We start from the raw sequence: 20,514 nt of genomic DNA on the forward strand, positions 1-20,514 counted from the left end.
GGAGGTAAGTGGGAGATGGCCTGGTAGCCATAGTGGGGATGGTCCCCTACATCTATCTGTTGAGGGCTCAACTATGTGGCAGGCACTATTTTTTTTTTTTTTAAGGAGGGCACAACTCAGTGGCACGTGTGGGGATCGAACTGGCAACCTTGGTGTTATTAGCACCACGATCTAACCAACTGATGCCAGACAGTATTTTAAGCAGTTGACATTATTTCAGTTAATGCAAAAGGAAGGTACTGTTAGGTTTTGGATGAAGAACCATTTTTAAAGTGAGCAACTCACTGACATTAGTACTTTCGTAGTGTTGTGCAGCCACCACCTCTATCTAGTTAAAAACAGTTCCGCCATCACTCCAGAATAAACTTCATGCTTCCCATCCTCCCGCAATTTGTTTTTGTTTGACACTTGTAATTCCATAAACCAGGGGAATGAGTTTAATTCTTGTTCACCCTTGATAGCTTAGCCTGTAGCCTTTTGTTACATATGAGGACTTGCAATTTTAAGCCTGAACTCTGCAATGTCAGTAATTTACGTTGTCCATTGCAGGCCAGTGCAGTTCAACCTTGCTAGCAAAAATGGAGAAAGGACTAAATTAAACTTTACCCGATAACAGTGAGATTAGGAGCATCTAATGATGTTTTTTTGCTTCTCCAGAAGTGAGGCAGAAGCTGGCATTACACATCCTGTGTGGCAGTAGACAGGAGTCTGCTTCTCTGAGCCCAGGTGACTTATCTGGAAGTCAGGGATGGCACCGCTGGACCCGAGTGGGCACAAATGAGAGAATTCACCCCGGGTCTGGAGGGGCCAGAGCCTGGGTGCTAACGCTTTCTTCATAATTTTTGTGAGCTGGAAAAAAATGGTGCAGGTGGTCACCCATTATAGTCAGGGAATCAGAAGGATTTTGACCAGCGTTTAAATACCGGAATAGACTAGAAAAAACATGCAGGACGGTGGTATTTCACGAAACTTGATATGAAATGGTTTCTTACCGTGAGTCACGATCAGAAAAGTTTGCAAGCCACTGGTAGACGGCCCCCAGCTTCGTACACTGATTTGCAGACCACTGACCACAAACGACACCGGATTGCTACACCCTTTCCCGCCCGGATTCCGCTTCCCCCCAGCGAACATTTCGGGTCTCGCGTTGGCACTTACAAGACGCCGCCGCTAGGTGGCGCCCGTGCCGCTCCGCGAGCGGGTGCTGTGTCCTCCATTCATACTGCGAGGCTGCAATTCCCTTCTGGTCCCTCCTCGCCGGGGTCCGGTTCACTGGGAATAGAAGGCCTGACGGTGAATACAGCCCCCAAGCCGAGCGCGGCAGGAGGGCTCGGGTCAAGGGGATGTGGCCATCCTGAGATCCATTCATCCCTTCTTCTTTCCACGATGCTCATTAAGTGCCTCCCGCTCCCAGAGCTCGCATCCGGGTGGGGAGGACAAGAAGCCAAATTCAGGACCCTGCCAGTACCGGGAGGCCTTCCCGCCCAGACGGGTGCGGGGCAGCCCCGGGTGAAATCCCGCCCAGCCCCCAGCCGGCTGTGCAACCTTGGGCAGCCTGCTAAGCCTCTGTGCCTCGGTTTCCTCTGCTGTAAAATGGGAAAGATAGCACCTTCTTCAAAGGGTTGTCGTGAGCATTGATTAATATTTCTAAAGCACTTCAAAGGGGCCTGGCATATGTTTGTTAAACCAATTGTTAAAAATGCCCATTTACAGAAGAGAATCCGAGGGTCAGAGCAGGGGCGTGAACGTCAAAGCCACACTTTTTCCCCCCCGTAGGAAGGTCTCTGAATTGAGTTCAGTGATTTTGATTCGCAGTCTGGATGCTTTCGCTCGACATCGCGTTTGGGGAAGGGGGGCGCGCCGGGTAGAATTGGAGTCGCGGCTGGGACTAGCATGAGGCCCTGTTTTTAGGTCAGTGCAATAGCCAGACAAGTAAATGATTTTCTTACAATGAATGGCATCCAGATGTCAACAAGGACCTAGAGGAAAAGTAAAGTGAGCTGGCCAACAGCATTTCTGCAGCTGCACCGTCCCTTCAGGACTGAACTGTGATGGATTATGCGGTAAGGTTGGGTGAGGCCTTACCCTCCCTTAGGAAAAGGGGTCTAACAGGGCCAGAGGGCACGTGCCAGTTACACTAACAGGTACCCACATCCCGTGTCACCTACACCTGCTATTCCGTGGCCTCACCCTGAATGTTCACCCGTGACTTCACGTGTAGTTCCCTGTGACCATCTGACCAGGTATACTGGCATGGATACTGTCCTCCCTCGCACCCCCGCCCCCCAAATTCATGTCCTTCCTGGAACCTCAGAGTGGGACCTTACTTGGAAATAGGGTCATTGCAGATGGAATTGGCTAAGACGGGGTCCTACTGCAGCCAAGTAGACCATGAATTCAATATGACTGGTGTCCTTATAAAAAAGAAAAGAAAGAACAGAGACAGATGTGCCGGGGAAGACGGTGTGAAGACAGGCAGAGAGAAGGGATGCATCTGGAGGCCAAGGAAGGCCAGCAACCACCAGAGGCGGGAAGAGGCAGGGAAGGACCCTTCTCTGGAGGCTTTGGAGAGAAGAGCCCTGCCGACAGACAGCGTGGTTTCAGACTTCTGGCCTCCAGAACTGGGAGAGAGTACATTTCTGTTAGGTTAAGCCCCACGGTTCGCGTTGCTTTGTTACAGCAGCCCCAGGAATCGAATACACCAAGGAGTGAATGGAGGGCTCTGTTCTGATTCATAGACAGTTTGGCTGCTATGTTGACAACAGGCAGAAACATGCTGTCGCTGCATGAGTTCCCTGCTCAGGGGTGGACCATGACATTTTGTAAAAATTGCGTTAAAAATAATAACAGCAACTTTACAATCTCAACCATTTTAAAGTGTATACAGTTCAGTGGCTTTTAGTACACTCACAGTGTTAGGCAACCGTCACCTCTATCTAGTTGCAGAACTTTTTAATTCCCATCACCCCCAGGACAGCCTGTCAGCAGTCACTTCCCAAACCCTTCTCCCCCCAGCTCTTACAAACCACTAATCTGCTTCCTGTCCCTATGGATTTGCCAATTCTGGATATTTCATATAAGTGAATCAGACGTATGTGAAAGAACAGAGCCCCCAAAGACACCCAGGTCCTAATCTTTGGAGCCCGTGAGTGTTAAGTCATATGGCAAAAAGGACATTGCAGATGTGACAATGTGAAGCATTGTGAGGGGGGATTATCCTGGACTCCCTGGGTGGGCCCTACGTGTAATCACCAGAATTCTTAGGGAGACATGGAGATGTGAACACAGAAGAAAAGAAATCCATGTGATGGAAAAGCAGATGAAAGCAATCAGGAAGAGAAGTAGCTACACCACTGGCTTTGAAGATGGAGGAAAGGGCCACGAGCCAAGGATGTAACTCAAGAAGTTTGAAAAGGCAAGGAAGGAAATGGATCCCACTAAAGCTACAGCCTTCCAAGAGAGCAGGGCTTAAATTTATACTTAGTGGCTTAAAACAACACAGACGTATTCTCTCACCATTCTGGCGTCCAGGAGTCCAAACTGTGTCTCCCCAAAGTGGGCATAAAGTCAAGCTGTTGGCAGAGTTGGTTCTTTCTGGAGGTTCCAGGGGAGAATCTGTTCCTTGCTTCTTGCAGTTTCTGCTGGTTTGTCGCTACAGTTTCTTCTATCGTCACATTATCCTTCGTCCCCTTCTGTAGTCAGATCTCCCTCTGCCTCGCCCTTATAAACTTGTGATTACATTTAGGGTCCCCCTGGATCACCTCCATCCCAAGATCCTTAACAGAATCAGACCTGCAAAGCCTTTTGACCAAGGTGACACCGTCACAGGTTCCGGGGATTAGGACCTGGACTCTTTGGGGGCGTCATTGCCACCTACACTGTCTTCTTGAATCTGCCACCTGGAATGTGGTGTTTTCTCTGATCCCATCTGTGGGGAGAGAGAGAAAGCAACACTGGGCCTTCTCCCCGTCGCCACTCCCTCTGTCTCTCCCTGGGCCATGTCGCATCACTGTAGCCCCCAGAGGTCCCATCCGTGCACCTGGTTGGAGCTCCTCGCAGTTCTCAGCCCCCAGGAGCACAGCCAAGACCCTGGGAGGAGTCACCTGCTGACTCGGCCCCTGTGGCCCCTGTGGCCCCTGGTTCACGTACCTGAGCTCAGCAGGTAAATTCACCTTCATACCCCAACTCCACCTGATGCAGCTCCAAGGTGCCAGGGTTCGAGGGCTGTGAGGGGCTCCAGATTCAGCCCCCGAGGCTCAGGTCAGCCTGATGGATGACATGGATGAGGTGTACAGACAGCCCTTCCTAGACTGTAAGGGATTAGTCTCACTGTGCGAACGAGGCAGAGGCTGGGGCAGCCAGTCCTGGGTCCTGTCCAGCGGAACAGACACTGCAGGAGCGCAGAATGTTTTCATTATCATAAGCCCAATACTCCTGCTTCCAAACAGTGTAATGGCTCCTGCTGCTCCGAATAAGGCCCAGATCCTTAATGTGGTACGCAAGGTACGGATGGCCCCTCCAATGTTAGCCTCTGAAGCTTGTTTCAAATGCCTGGCACATGGGCACACAGATGGGCTATCCTCACCCCACACAGGCACAAAACACACACTCCGAGACACAGACATCACACCCACAGGCAGATGCACAGACACAAACACACATGCACACAAACCTGGTCCTCAGGCCAAGGAGACCCAGAGGCAATGATGTCTCCTGCAGAAGATAAAGAATAGCGTTTCTCTCTTGCTGGACAATTCCTAATTTTGGGTGACTCCGTGGTCCTCAGCACCAACTGTGTGTCAATGCCATGTGCTCCGGGGTCCCTGCAACCCTGCCAGTGGCTGACCACCCCACCTCCATCCTGTGTGGCCCTCTATAAGAAAAGCAATGAATAGCTTACTTGCTTTGAAAAAGTGGCAGTTTTAGGGGCCCACTTTGAAATTTCAGAAATTGATTCAAAGCAGAGTTCCTGAGTGAGAGACAGGTCCTGGGGTCCCTTCTCCACAGAGCCTGCACCCCGAGGCCCCTTCCAAGGCTGCTCTCTGTGGGGTCCCGGCTGGACAGCGGACGATAGAGTAGCAAGGGCAAGAGGGACAGGCAGGGGGTGCAGTGACCTTGGGTCCACATACCACAGGCTGGGGATATGCTCTGCTGATGCTGCCTGGTGTTCCTGTGGTACCCCCTGGGACCATTTAGTTAAAAGTAATAAGTAGCCTTTTGTTTGAGAGACAAGTGGTTGAGAAGTAAAGTGAGGAACTGGTTCCTGATGAACAGGAACCAGTGCTTTCTCTGTGCAGTTCCGGATCGCACTCGTCCCATTCATTTCCTTTGTGATAAAGTCAGCAAATTTCCTGTGTCGACGAAAAAATATCTGGCTTAAGAGAAAGTTTAGAAGAGTTTATTTGAGCCAAACTGACAATTGCCAAGGAAGTAAAATCTCCACGGACAGAAAATGCTCTGCAAAATGGGGGTTTGTAGCTTATTTTATACATAGAATCAAAGGAGGAGGGTTACATGAAATCCATTGGTGGTAGATTAAGGGGGTGGGCGAAAGCAAAACGGGGGTGGGGGGTGAGGGGGGTGAGGTGTGTGAATCTCTGGGATTGGATGCAAGTAAATTGCAGAGAGGGGCACTCATTTTACATAGGTGGGTACAGGATAGCTAATACTTCACATAGAGCTGGCAATCAGGGGACAAGAATAATAATGAGGGATTCTATAGTCTCCTGCTCTGGTCTGGCTAAAGGGATTACTGACATTCCAAGGGCACGTTATCCCAGATGCAAAAAGACAATACACAGGCTCACTTCAAGTAGAGATTGACCTTTGTCAAGGAAGCTAAAGATGTGACTTTCTGCCATGGCCCACCTTAGTTAGGAAGTTTTATGTTCACACCATCCTATGTGGTTATTTTCGGTCTCCTGAGCTTGCCAGGTTTAACCTGTGGTCCCTTCTCCGTCCACCCCTGGTAGGCAATTTCCCAATCTAGACAAGCTCTGGGCCCTTGGGAGTGGAGTACTGCACGTCCACCAAGGGGCACGCCGAGGACACCTTGCTCTGGTCTTCAGAATCAACAAACCCAGGTGGGTGGGCACATGGCCCCCACTAAGGGAAACAGTGGCTTCTGGCACTGCAGCGTGAGGAGGGAAACACACTATTCTGGGGGCCCCCAAGACCTCCCTGAGGTCCAATGATTCACAAGAAGGACTCAGTGAACACAGAGAAACAGAGAACAGAGAAACTATTATACTCACAGTGAAAGGATACAGATTAAAATCTGCAAAGGGAAAGGTGCACGTGACAGGGTCCGTAAGAGATGGAGCACAAGCTTCTAGTTGTCTCTCCCAGTGCAGTCACGTGGACAATGCTGAAGACTTCCAGTACTACGGCCTGAATTGTGTTCCCCCCAATTAATTTGTGGAAGCCCTAACCCCCAATGTGACTGTATTTGGAGATGGGCCTTTAAGAGGTAATTAAGGTTAAATGAGTTCATAAGGGTGGAGCCCTGATACACAGAATTAGTGTCCTTATGAGACCAGACACCAGAGTTATCTCTGAGGAAACAGCACGAAGGTGGCCATCGCCAGCTAGGAAGCGGACTCTCACCAGGCTGGCACCTCAGTCATGGACTTCCCAGCCTCCAGAACGGTGAGAAAATACGTTTCTGTTGTTTAAGCAATGGTGTGTGGCAACACGAACGTGTATTGCCAATCGGGGACGCTCACCTGGGCCTTGGTGTCCAGGGCTTTTCCTGGGGGCCTGTTATGGGTTGGACTGTGTCCCCCCCAAAAGATATTGAAGTCCTAACCCCAGTACCTGTGGATGTGACCTTTTTGGAAATAGAGTCTTTGCTTTTTCCTTTCTTCCATGGGTTCTCTTTTTTGACCTCCTGTGGGTTGTTTTCTTTCGAACATTAAAAAAAATGTGGTAAAATACATGTAACATAAAATTTACCATTTACCTGTTTTAACGTATACAATTCAGTGGCATTAAGTACATTCACAATATTGCAACCATCACCTCTAGCCAGTTCAGAACTTTTCCATTACCCCAAAAAGAGACCTCCTACCTATTAATAATCACTCCGCATTCCCCCAGCTCCCCATCCCCTGGCAACAACTAATCTACTTCCTGTCTCCATGGATTTGCCTGTTCTGGATATTTCATGTAAATAGAATCATACAAGAGGTGGCCTTTTGTGTCTGTCTCCTTTCACTTAGCATACTTTTTTTTTTTTCTTATTGGGGAAGGGGAACAGGACTTTATTGGGGAACAGTGTGCACCTCCAGGGCTTTTTTCCAAGTCAAGTTGTTGTCCCCCCAGTCCCAGTTGTGGAGGGTGCCATTCAGCTTCAAGTTGTTTTCCTTTCAGTCTTATTTGTGGAGGGCGCAGCTCAGCTCCCGGTCCAGACACCGTTTATAGTTGCAGGGGTTGCAGCCCACCATCCCCCGCGGGAGTCAAGGAATCGAACCGGCAACCTTGTGGTTGAGAGGACACACTCCAACCAACTGAGCCATCCGGGAGCTCAGCGGCAGCTCAGCTCAAGGTGCAGTGTTCAATCTTAGTTGCAGGGAGCACTGCCCACCACCCCTTGCAGGACACGAGGAATTGAACTGGCAACCTTGTGGTTGAGAGCCCACTGGCCCATGTGGGAATTGAACCGGCAGCCCTCGGAGTCAGGAGCACGGAGCTCCAACCGCCTGAGCCACCAGGCCAGCCCCCACTTAGCATACTATTTTGAGTTCACCCATGTAGTAGTAGGTATGCCTGAATAACATTCCATGGTATGGATGGACCACCTTTCGTTCAGTGTTTTCTATTTGCTAGTTAATGTCCAATTCTTCAGACTTGACTGAAGAATGTGCAGTGCAGACCCTCACAGGTACCCAGGGCTCCCACCTCCCAACTCAGCACAACCCAGAACCTCTCTGTGCCCAGGTGGGGGTTTGGGGGTGGGAGTGTCCTAGGCACTGAGGAGGTGAGGAGGAGCAGAGGCCTCACCACATGTGATCCAAGGTTCCAGTTCCCTCTGTGGGGCTCCTCGTCCCAGCAGACTTCATTTACAAAACACAAATTCAAAGATGAAATTACTAAGAATTTCAAAATGGCAATCTCAGAGACTTGAACCCTGGGCACGAGGCCCTCCTGGGCCTGGGGCGCGGTGCAATGGCCCCGCTTCTCACTGTGGAGCTGGGAGCCTTGTGTTGGACTGTAGATCCGGCCTGGAGACAGGCAGGATGCTGCGTGCCCTTGGGAGTCTGGGAGCAGGGTGCTGACTTTGGGGGTCACGGCGGGGGTGAGGCCCCTGAAGGCAGCAGTTGGAAGTCTACTCTCCTGGTAGCCTCCAGCTGCTGCATCAAGTAGCTGTTTGCGCCGCAAGTGAATGAATCAATGAATGGCCTCTACACCCTGCTCCCCTATTTCCCCCAAGAGCCCGCTCCTGGGAACGCCCTCCCCCTGAGGCGGACCCAGGATGGCCTGTATTCTTTCTCTGCCACTTTCATCTGAAAGGAGAAGTCAGAGGAGGAGTTCTTCTGTGATATTTGTGGTTCCCGAGGTTCCTCTTCTGTGGGTGGTCACTGTCCCTTCCAGAAGCTTCCTCTTGGAGTTTCCTTCCGAAACAGACAGACAAGTCCAGAAGCGGGACAGTCAGAAGACAGGCCGAGCCCCTGGGACCCTGGAGATGCTGCGGCTGCTGCTGCCCCTGCTGTGGACAGGTGAGTGGCTGAGGGGGGAGGGGCGGGGCAGGGGCTGGGGCTGGGGCTGAGGTTGCTACCGAGCCTCTGTGTCCCCCAGGGTCCCTGCAAAAGGATCTAGAGTACGAGCTGCACGTGCAGGAATCAGTGACGGTGCAGGAGGGCCTGTGTGTCTTCGTGCCCTGCTCTGTGTCCTACCCCTGGGCTGACTGGCAGGACCGTACTCCAGCTCATGGCTACTGGTTCCAGAAAAAACATAATTCCAAAAAAGATATTCTCGTGGCCACAAACAACCACACTGAGAAAGTACTAAAGAAGATCAAGCCTCGATTCTACCTCCTTGGAGACCCTGGAGCTAAAAACTGCTCTCTGAGCATCACAGATGCCCAGAAGAGAGACAGTGGAAAGTACTATTTCCAGCTGGAGAGAGGTCACGTGAACCACACTTACCAAAGTGACCTGCTCACTGTGGACGTGACAGGTATGGAATGGTTCCCAGGAGCAGACAACAGGGATGGGCGGCCTGTGTCCTCAGGGGGTCCGTTCAGGGTTGGAGTGCCTCTCTTAGAGGCACACACCGGGGCCCTCGGGGTCGGTCTCTCCCTCTCTCGTCTTCAGCGCTGACACAGACCCCGGACATCCACGTCAAGGAGCCCCTGCAGTCCGGCCGCCGCAGCCACCTGACATGCGCCATGCCAGGGGCCTGTGACGGGGCGATGCCCTTCACCATCTCCTGGACAGGGGCAGCCGTCAGACCGCTGGGACTGGACTCAGTGGATAACTCCTCAGAGATCCTGCTCACGCCCCGCCCGCAGGACCACGGCACCAACCTCACCTGTCGGGTAACCTTCCCCAGGACGGGTGCGCGCACAGAGAGGACCCTCACGCTCAACGTGTCCTGTGAGTGCGCGGCCTGGATTCCCGGTGGCGGAGGGGGCTGCAGGAAGGACGTGGACTTGTTCTGTTCCACTTCCCATTTCTGTGTCTCCTGGCCGTGGCGCTGGGGGAGGGGCCAGCTCTGACGACGCTCCTCACTGCGTCTCTTTGTCCAGACGCTCCACAGAACCTGGCCATCAGCATCTTCCGAGGAAACTGCACAGGTAAGACGGGACAGCCCCTCCCCCCCACCCCCCCAGGCTGGGAGCAGGTCTCCACCAGCAGAGAGCAGAACCCGGGGCTCCAAGCCAAACCCAGGAGTGCCTGGTGATCTGCAGAGACGGAGGCACCCCACTCACTCTCTGACAGCTTGTGTTTACTTACGATTCATGACGTGCAAAGATGATTGTCAGATAGATGCACGTTATGAGGGATCAGCATAAAAGGAACACCTGGGCACTCACCACCGGGGTAAAGAAACAGGACAGCAACTCCCCCCTTGGAAGCACCCCCAAATATCCCTTCCCAAGTTATATGCCCTTCCATCTGGCCTCAGAGGAAGCCACTACCCTGAATTGCGTGTTGTCATTGTTTTTATTTTATTTTACTTGAGTTTTGATTGAGGTATAATTGACGAATACATTGTAAGTATTTAAAACAACATGAGGATGCAAAATGATTACCACACTCAAGTTAATGAACACAGCCACACTCCTTCTACTTTCTTGTAATTTTACCAAATATGTTTGAATCTCCATATGATGTTTAGTTCACCCTGTTTCTGAAAGGACGGAAACGTACTGGTTCCTGTCTGACTTTTTTATTTCTTTATTTTTAGTTGAAACGAAATTCAGGTAACATTTATAATTAGCCATTTGTATTTTATTTTTTTATTTTATTTTTAGGCAGATGAAGGCTGTGTTATTGAATGATCAGTCTATGTACTGGAGAAAGGCTAGAAGAGCTGAGTTTAAGTACAGGCCATTAAAATTAGCCATTTTAAAGTGAATAATTCCGTGACATTTAGGACATTCGCAGTGATGTACAACCACTGTCTTTATCTAGTTCCAAAATATTTTCATCACCACAAAAGGAGCCCCAAACCTATTCACAATCATTTCCTCTTCCCTATTTCTCCAGCCCCAGGCAATTACTCATCTACTTTCTGTCTCCATGAATTTGCCTATTTTGGACATTGTTTTATAAATGGAATCACACAGTATGTGGTCTTTTCTGTCTGGGCTTTTTCACTTAGCGTGGTGTTTTCAAGGTTTATCCTCATGGTGGCCTGGATCAGAACTTCCTTCCTTTTTATGGCTGAGTGATATTCCAGTATGTGGATGGAGCACCATTTGTTTCTCCATCCATCTGCTGACGAACACTTCGGTGTCCCACCATGGCAACTGTGAACAGATATAAATATCTGTTTGAGTCCCTGCTTTCAGTTCCTTTGGGTCTATGCCTAGGAGCGGATTTGTGGGGTCGCAGCTGCCTTTTGTGATGTGGCTCCACCTTGTGTTCTTGACATTCATTCATCCATGCCTCTTGTGGCTGTAATTCCTGCAGATCTTTGTCTAAAGGTCACTGTACTGTGCAGGAACCACACTTCAGTTTTTCATTCCACTTTTGATGGGCACTTGAGTTGTTTACAGATTTTAGTTTTCATGATAATGCTGCTTTGAACATTCTGGTGCTGAACGGAACAGGGCAATGCTTCCCAAGCTTTACTGAGCACTGAAATTTCTCAAGGATCTTGTGACAATGCAGATTCTGCATTTCTAACCAGCGCCTGGAGGGTCATGATGCAAATTATGGGATTGCAGGGATATTAATTTTGAATGCTAGTAGATAAGGTGATTTCCAAATGGCTCTGGAAGGCCACACAAGATAAATGTTGCCTCTGACAAGAGGAATGTGTTGCCTGGGGAGTTAGTGTGGGGAGACTTCATTCCCAACACCCCTTCCTCAATTGTGACCAGTGAACCACTTACCCCAAGGTAACTGGGGGAAAGCGATATGGAGGCACAGATCAGGCCCTAGGGAGCCTTTCAGGATTTGATACCTGAGTGGTGGGTACTTGAGCGAGGGGCACTGAGCCATTCAGGAAGAATAGAAACACGGACAGGGTGATGCCTCAAAGAAGGCCAGGGACGGCCCCAGTGTCCGTCAGCGGATGGACGAAGAAACGTGGTCTGTCCAGATGGTTGACATAATTCGGCCATAGGTGGGACGAAGCACTGACATCTGCGGCAACATGCGTGAGCCTGGGAGAGATTGTGCTTAGTGAGAGAAGCCAGACGCGGCAGCCCGCGGAGTGTGAGATTGTATTCACATGCAGTGTCCAGATGGGCAGACCCAGAGAGATGGAAAGTTGGCTAGTGGTTGCCTGGGGCTGGTGGGGTGACAGGACTGGGGGAGATGGTTGAGAGTGCAGTGTTTCTTTTTGGGGAGATGAAAATGTTCTAAAACTGTGGTGATGGTTGCACGACTCTTTAAATGGTATGTACAATGAATTGTATGGCATGTGAATTATACCTCAGTAAAGCTGCTTGAGAAACTACTTGTGGAGATCCCTTCTCAACTTAAAAAAATAGAAATAGGAAGAGGGCTTCGGAGTCTGGGCTCAGCGCTCTCTCTCTCTCTCTCTCTTTCTCTCTCTCTCTAGAAATGAAATACACAGGGAACGGCTCCTCTCTTCCAGTCCGGGAAGGGGACTCTCTCCGCCTGGTCTGTGTCGCTGACAGCAACCCTCCTGCCACACTGAGCTGGGCCCAGGGGAGCCAGACCCTGAGCCCCTCCCAGCCCTCAGACCCCGGGGTTCTGGAGCTGCCCCGGGTGGAGTCAGTGCATGAAGGCGAATTTACCTGCAAAGCTCAGCACCCACAGGGCTCCCTGAGCATCTCCCTCCATCTCTCTGTGCACTGTAAGTGGGGGGATGGGGGACACCTGGGGGCAGGACACCTGGGGGCAGGAGAGGAGAGAGGCACCGCTGACCCTTCTCCTTTCTCCCCACAGACCCCCCACAGCTGCTGGGACCCTCCTGCTCCTGGGAGGAGGAGGGTCTGCACTGCAGCTGCTCCTCCCGAGCCCAGCCAGCCCCCTCCGTGCACTGGCAGCTGGGGGAGAGGCTGCTGGAGGGGGACTTCAGTAACACCTCCTTCAAGGTCACCTTCAGCTCAGGGGATCCCTGGGCCAACAGCTCCCTGAGCCTCAGCGAGGGACTCAGCTCCAGCCTCAGACTCAGCTGCGAGGCTGGGAATGTCCACGGGACCCAGAGCGCCACTGTCCTGCTGATGCCAGGTCAGGGGGTCTGCTGGGGACTGAGGCTGAGGGAGAAAGGAATGGATTGTAGATGAAGCTGGAGGTGAGGGGCTGGGGCCTGGCGGGGAAGGGGTGAGGGGCAGAGTCCCACGCTGGCTGGGTGGAGGCTGAAGGACCTGAGAGCTCAAGTTCCATGGGAGGAGGGGGCACAGGGTCCTGGGGCTTAGAGGGGAGTCACCCTCAACCTCACACATCTGCAGGGAACCCCAAGCCTGGCGGAAGATTCCTTCTGGGGGCTGGCTGGGGAGCTGGTGTCGCTGGCCTGCTCAGTCTCTCTGTCTACTTCTTGTTCAGGTGAGTGTCATCCCCGGGAGGGAGGGTGAGTGCAGGGGGTGGTGAGGGGTCCTGAAATCCCAGACAGCCCCACCTGGAGGAATCCGGATGGTGCTGAGGTTGCGAGAATTGGGCCTCGGGCCTGAGAATCGGAGCAGGGTTTGTTCCCACCTGGATCCCAACCACGCGGGTAGGGAACCTGTTCTTACTATGAAAGTCATCAGGCTAGATATGTCCCTCACCTCCTGGCCTTGGTCAGCCCTTCTAGCCTCGTTAGTAGGGGGACAGTAGTCACACTCCAAGCTCTGAGCCAGGCAGGCTGCTGAAAGGTCCTGGCCTCCGCTTCAGGGTGAAGACTTGCAGGAAGAAGGCACCCTCCACGCCAGGTCCCAGCTCCTGGGTAAGTGATGCGCCCTCTGTCCATTGGAGGTCCCATTTGGCCACCTCCCCCGGATGGCCATCGCCACATCCCTCGTGATGACTTAAGATGATCATCAGGCCCCGAATACGCTTTTGCTCTTGGGTTACCATCAACTCAGTCACCTAGGCCAGCGACCCGGGAGTCACCCTCCCCTCTGCTCTCCGTCTTCTCTTGCAGAGCCAAGGGCCACCATAGCCTGCCCATCTTACTGAATGTGTTCAGGTCCAATTGGACCCTCCCTACCCCCACCTCCTCACTTCCTGCCCCTCATCCTCCCCAACACAGGATGCCAGAAGGATCTCCCCCAAATAATTGTCTGCTACAAGTTCAGGTGTCCCCAAGACACACTCAGGTTCAATAACTCCCCAGAAGGACTCACAGAACTCAGAAAAGGTGTTCTACTCATGGTTATAATTCATTACAGCAAAAGGATAGGGATTAAAATCAACCAAGGGAAGAGGCGAATGGTGCAGGGTCCAGGAGGGGCCAGGCACCAGCTTCCATGGTCTTTCCTGGTAGAGTCACTTACACAGGGCTTACTTTCCCCAGCAATGATGTGTGACAACATACCTGGGGGTATTACACATCAGGGAAGCTCACCCAAGCCTTGGTGTGTAGAGTTTTGGTTGGGAGGTCAGTCATGTAGATACGGCTGACAGCCCATGCAGCTGAATTCAGTCTCCATCCCCTGCAGAGGTCAAGCTGATACCATGTAGCCCAAGTCCCCTACCATTGATCACAGACTACCTGTTGTGGCCCAAGGTCCCAGGTGAACAAAGACACTCTTGTCAGGATATTCCAAGGATTTACAAGTTCCATCCCAGGTGCTGGGGGCAAAGGGTCAAAGTTGTCTTTGGGCAAGGTTAAACCTTTACTGTAAAATATCCTTTGATTGTAGGGTTCGTAACATAATTTCACAATTGTATTTGCCTGAACCTATGAAATACTCAGTGGCTCCTGAGGGCAGTTCAGGTCTGAGAAAATTCCTGTCCTTCTCATACCATTCTTGTGCATCCTATTACAATTTGCAATTAGATAGTAACATAATTGACTACGGCCTTAATTTCTGCTTCCCCTAACTGCAAGCTGGCGGGAGGTGAGGGAGAGTGTCTGCTTTGTTCCCCAATGAACATCCAGGGCCTGGCACAGGTGAGCTGCTCCATAAGGCAGCAGGCACTGAAGCCAGAGACCTGGGCATGAATCCTGGCCCTAACAGCAACTAATGTGTCATTTGGGGACATTTATTTAGCCTCGGTTTCTCCGCCTGATACATGAGGACAATAGTGTCTCCCGAGATTACTGTGACAGACCTGGGAGGCTGGCAATTGATTACCAAGGGCCAGGCATTATTACTCTCAAATATTTTTTGAATGAATGAATGGGGGCTCAGCCAACGTTTGTGGAATGAATAGATGAAAAAAGAAGAGCTCAGTTGCCAGGTTTGCTTGTGGGCTCTTCTTGCTGTCTTCCAGCCTCCACTATCCTAACTTGAGCCCCTTCTTTCCCCTCCACTCAGGGTCGCCAACATGAGTGTCCACTGAGCAGCCCCCTCCCCCCTCCTCCCCCACCTGTGGCCGCCCCCACCTCAGGGGAGGAGCATGAGCTCCATTACGCCTCCCTCAGATTCCAGGCCACCAGCGCCGCCACCAGCACCACCGAGTATGCAGAAATCAAGCTCTGCAAAGGACAAAACCAACTCCGCTGACCCAGGGTTTCTCAGGAAAGAGACATCAGGGACATGTATACAGGAGTCCCACTGGTGTGTTGATGGGCAGAACTGGGCTCAAATTTCAGTCCTGTCACCAATTATCAGCATGACTTTGAGCAAGTCTCTTTACTTCTCAGTCTCCTCTCTGTCACATGGACACAATCAACTGAACTTACAGGGCTGTTGTGGGGCATCAAGGTGGCACTTCACGGAAAGCATCTAATGGACTCATGCACAGAGCACCGCGCACGAGGTCATGTATCTTCCCAGGGCAGGCCACCGGGAATAAGGGTCTGGCCATCCTGGCCCAAATGGGGACCACTCTGCAGGGCTGTTCTAGCTCCGGCGCTTCCTGAAGGCCTGGATAAGGCTGGCACTGGCTGGCACTGCAGTTCAGTTCTCCCTCTGCCCCACCTGTCCCCTTCCCCGCCCCTCCACAGGGACCATCCGTGGGGCACGTACCTCTGCACACTGGTCTCTCTCAGAGCCTGCCTCCTGGAAACCCAATTGTATATTCTACCACACACACAAAAAATCCTTCACTGATTATCTGAAATAAATGATAGCTTATCTACAAGATGTACCTCTTTCTTTAATTATATGTCCCTGATGCTTTGGTTCTTCTTAACGGTTTCTTCTTTTTGCAGAATTTGATTATACAATTCCTTGCAGTTACAGTCTATGTTCCATTTACTTTGTAATATAGTTTTACAGTGGTCACTTCCAACTGATTTCGTTCTCTTTTCCATCGATTGCCCATTGAGTATTTTCCATTAATGAGAAAACACACTCGGCATTAGCACAGTGAGCCAACAGAGTAAGCCTGTATTGGCATAAAGTTATCAACTTTGTGCTGGTAACTGCTCTTCAAATTTGATGTGTGGAAGCACAGAAGTCCATCCTTCACAGCACAATTTGCTTTGCCATTCTTCAGGACTACACTGCGACTTTTGAAAATGGTGGCCACTGAACAAAATGAGAGCCTCGTCATTTTTTTTTTTGATGGATATTTAATTTTTAAAATCATGATATGATCCTTAGTAAGACCCCAATTTGTAGACAGTGTGCATTTCTGAGTGATGGAGGGAAGTATAAACACACACACTCTGGAGAGAAAAATATTCGTAGTGCTTATCTTTTTGCCATTGGACAGTGGTAATCTAAATTTTGTTTTTTGTTTTCCAAGTAAATTTTGGAATGTTTATAATCAGAAACTATTCCTTTAAAACCACTGGCCTTCTCTTTTGTAGTCATCAAAGATTGGAAGTTTCAGATCAGTGGTGTCTGAGTCCTAATTAAAATTAGGATCTTTGGGTCCACATAGGATACTGTAACTTAAAAACAAACATTTAAAAATTGTCCTTGGGGGCGGCCGGTTAGCTCAGTTGGTTAGAGCACGATGCTCATAACACCAGGGTTGCCGGTTCGATCCCCACATGGGCCACTGTGAGCTGTGCCCTCCACAACTAGATTGGAACAACTACTTGACTTGGAGACGATGGGTCCTGGAAAAACTCACTTAAAATAAATAAAAGTTAAAAAAAATTGTCCTTGAACTACAATGTAAACATAGTTGTATAAGACAGAAAAATTCAATGCTAATTTTAAATTTTTGTTAAATCACAATTCCTGGGGTTGGACAGAGAAAGGAAAGCTCCCCAGTGCTATGATTTTCTATGTTCTGGTTAATCACATCTACTTTTCCAGAGATGAGATCACATCATAGGGTTCTGATGGATTTCTAAAGGATTTACTCCCCCGCTTCCCGCAACCCCAATGTTTCATAGGAATATGTTCCCTTATTTAATAACACTTGCTAGCGGGAAATTCTTTGGGTCTAATCTTTCTTAAATGTGTTTCCTCATGACCTGTCCTCAGTAGTGATTAAAAACTTTCCTCCCCTTTCATTCTGTGCTTCAAAATACAGCATCTAATACTTTCTATTTAAAAAGTAATCAGGTTCCAGAAAAATGTTTAATTCTGAGTTTTGCTTTCCTATGCTTTTAGCCTTTGGCTTTGTCTGTTGACAGATGCCATCTTTCCGCTGAAGGCGGCTACTGTGGGTTTCTATTTAACTGCATTTTTGTAGCACCAATCACAACACTGAGACTATGTTGTCGGGCATGAGACAGTAGGACTAAGAATAAGAGAAAGGAAAGGATTTGCAGGAAGATAATGGCATCCTCCTCAGCAAATTCTCTCTTTGTCCAGGGTTTTTCTTTTTTAGTTTCAGGTGCACAAAACAATGTAATAGTTAGACATTTACACCCCTCACAAAGTGATAACCCCTCCCCCAATCTACTACCCCTCTGACATCGTACATAGCTGTTACAATTCCATTGACTCCATTCCCTATGCTGTATTCCACATCCTGTGAAAATATATATGTTGTAGTTGTCATTCATTGTTATTTAGCCTCAGCCTCAGGTGTACAGCGCAGTGATCAGGCATCTGCACCATCCCTGAAGTGGTCTCCCGAATAAGACAAGTACCCATCTGACACCCTCCTCATTTTCATTTTTCATTCCCTTCTCCAACACAATACAAAATGATTGCACTTGCTCCCATGCTGGTAGAGTATTTAGAAACATCTATGTAAAAGAATCATATTCTTAAAGGGATAAAATCTTTTTGAAAAGATTAGCATGGAAATGCTGCAGAAATTACCCACCTCAAGTGAGAATTTCTCTTCCTGGTCTAAGTAACGTCTTTTTTTTTTTTTTTTAAAGATTTTTTTATTGGGGAAGGGGAACAGGACTTTATTGGGGAACAGTGTGTACTTCCAGGACTGTTTTCCAAGTCAAGTTGTTGTCCTTTCAATCTTAGTTGTGGAGGGTGCCGTTCAGCTTCAAGTTGTTGTCCTTTCAGTCTTAGCTGTGGAGGGCGCAGCTCAGCTCCAAGTCAAGTCGTTGTTTTCAGTCTAGTTGTGGAGGTCGCAGCTCACTGGCCCATGTGGGACTCAAATCGTCAACCTTGGTGTTATGAGCACTGCAATCTAACCACTGAACAAACTGGCCACCCACCAGCGGCTCAGCTCCAAGCTCAAGCTCTTGCTTTCACTGGACCATGTGGGAATTGAACCGGTGACCTTGGTGTTATGAGCACCACACTCCAACCACTGAGAAAACCGGCCGTTCACTGATGGCTCAGCTCCAAGCTCAAGCCATTGTTTTCAATCTAGTGGTGGGGGGCGCAGTTCACTGGCCCATGTGGGAATCAAATCGGCAACCTTGCTAAGAGCTCGCACTCTAACCAACCGAGCCATCCAGCCACCCATCTTTTTTTTTTTAATTTAAAAATTTCTTTATTGTTAAATAAAGTTTAAAAGTAACATTGAGTAGTGTAAAATATTCAAATACAGAAATGTATCAAGTTGAAAGTCTCATGTAATCTACACTGTTCAAAGAAAGCCATTAATAGACTTTTCTATGCATTATAAACATAAACACACACAAATCTTAAAATGTGTTCATACTATATAATTTTCTATCAATAGTTTGTCAAACCAGTATTTGAAGGAATCTTAGAGGGACTTCTTTAAGATGGGAGGGGGATTAAGGATGGGTGACAGGGAAAAGGATTAAGAAGTACAAATGGGTTGTTATACAGTAGTCATGGGGATGTAGGGTATAGCATAAGGAATATTGTAATAACTAGATATGGTGCCAGACAGGTACTAGATCTATCAGGGTGATAGATGGGAACGGGGTGGGGGGCAGGGTGAAAAAGGTGAAGGTATTAAGAAATGTAAATTGCTAGTTAATACAGCATGGGGAATATAATCAACAATGTTGTAAAGATCATGTAAGGTGCCAGATGGGCACTGGACTTCTCAGGGGGATCACGTCATAGACTGTGTCCAATGCGCTGTACACATGAAGCTGAAGTAGAATAATACTGAATGTCAACTATAACTAAATATATCGGTATATATAATCACGGAATATGGAGTACAACATAGGGAAGGTAGTCGATGGTATTGTAACAGCTATATAAAATGTCAGAGGGGTATTAGGTTGGGGGTGGGTTATCACTTTATGAGGGGTTTAAATGTCTAACTATTACGTTGCTTTGTACACCTGAAACTAATAAAAAATAAATTAAAAAAAGAATAACTTTGACACTTAAAGAGGTAAATTTTTCAATTATTTAACAGGTTCAAGAAATTTTTGAAAACAACAGAGCATTTGGTACTAATTTTTGTTCTTCAATTTTGCATAATCCTACTGGGAGACAGATATTGGAAATTGTAAGTAAAATAGAAAATAGGCTTCCCTCTGTGGATAATTTCAAAAGTCAAGAATTTTGGGGACATCTTCAGAACTAAAGTATAATTTCCATGCTTCAAACAAGTAAACAGGATTTTCTCGACTTCACTTGTTAAAAAGCCACTGGAGTTTTGAATGACAGAGAACTGAAGAATACTGAATGGCAGCAAATCATAAAAATGCTTTAATCACTCAGTTCAAACAGTATGAAGGCCAAGAATGAAAATAATTTCCTTCAATGTCAATAGAAAATACATGACATGCTGTTTGAGCAGCATTATGGAGAAAACGGGCAGCTGACACCTTCCATAGAATCAGTCATGCTGTGTTTCCATTTTGAATAAACACTGTCTACCCTTTTCGCAAACATCCATCCATCATCATTTGTCTTTGTAGTAGCTCCATCAAAGGCAGTAAAAATTTTCCCCTTAACTTCCAAATCAGTGTTAAAAATAAGACAACATGGGCCAGGCTGGTAGCTCAGGTGGTTGGAGTGCCATGCTCCTAACACTGAGGTTGCCGGTTCGGTTCCCACATGGGCCAGTGAGCTGCGCCCTCTACAGCTAAGATTGTGAACAATGGCTCTCCCTGGAGCTGGGCTGCTGTGAACAGCTGGAGGATGGAGTGAACTGCCGTGAACTGCTGCCGGCTGCCATGGGCTACCATGAGCAGCTGGTGGCCAGCATGAGTGGCAGGCAGCCAGCAAGAGCTGCCATGAGCTGGTGTGAGCAGCCCACCGACGACTGACGGCCTCAGCCGGGGGAGCGCAAGGCTCCTAATACCAGCATGGGCCAGGGGGCTGTGTCCTACACAACTAGACCGAGAAACAACAGCTTGAACCGGAGTGGGGGGGAGGCAGAAAAAGGGGAGGGAAAGACAATAGGCCCCAAATGGAGTCGCTTATGCTAAGCCCCACGTCACCAAACTGAGACTTAATGACAATCTCTGTCA

The 20,514-nt window shown here is 49.0% G+C and overlaps 1 protein-coding gene across 3 annotated transcripts; it reads left to right on the forward strand.

Moving 5' to 3' along the window:
• Positions 1–7,655: 7,655 nt before the first annotated feature.
• Positions 7,656–15,847, forward strand: SIGLEC11 (sialic acid binding Ig like lectin 11). 3 transcript variants are annotated; one of them, XM_033129596.1, is made up of 9 exons: positions 7,656–8,717; positions 8,797–9,177; positions 9,438–9,596; positions 9,749–9,796; positions 12,238–12,495; positions 12,588–12,872; positions 13,094–13,187; positions 13,515–13,566; positions 15,104–15,847. In XM_033129596.1, exons 1-9 carry the CDS (start codon positions 8,474–8,476, stop codon positions 15,290–15,292), a joined length of 1,710 nt encoding a protein of 569 aa, XP_032985487.1. In that variant the 5' UTR covers positions 7,656–8,473; the 3' UTR covers positions 15,293–15,847. The 3 variants fall into 3 exon arrangements, with proteins under 3 accessions (XP_032985487.1, XP_032985486.1, XP_032985488.1); XM_033129595.1 differs by having other exon boundaries at positions 7,661–8,717; positions 9,315–9,596; XM_033129597.1 differs by lacking the exon at positions 13,515–13,566 and having other exon boundaries at positions 7,661–8,717; positions 9,315–9,596; positions 15,104–15,241.
• The last annotated feature ends 4,667 nt before the right edge of the window (positions 15,848–20,514 follow it).

The sequence above is a fragment of the Rhinolophus ferrumequinum genome, chromosome 15, assembly GCF_004115265.2.
Source record: "Rhinolophus ferrumequinum isolate MPI-CBG mRhiFer1 chromosome 15, mRhiFer1_v1.p, whole genome shotgun sequence".
Lineage (NCBI taxonomy): Eukaryota > Metazoa > Chordata > Mammalia > Chiroptera > Rhinolophidae > Rhinolophus > Rhinolophus ferrumequinum.

Bases quoted from the DNA above. Each gene is read 5' to 3' on its own strand.
- SIGLEC11 (XM_033129595.1), top strand. From the start codon at position 8,474: ATGGCCTGTATTCTTTCTCTGCCACTTTCATCTGAAAGGAGAAGTCAG. The intron at 9,178-9,314 runs GTATGGAATGGT...TCTCGTCTTCAG, and splicing joins GCTCACTGTGGACGTGACAG to CGCTGACACAGACCCCGGAC. The intron at 9,597-9,748 runs GTGAGTGCGCGG...CTCTTTGTCCAG, and splicing joins CCTCACGCTCAACGTGTCCT to ACGCTCCACAGAACCTGGCC.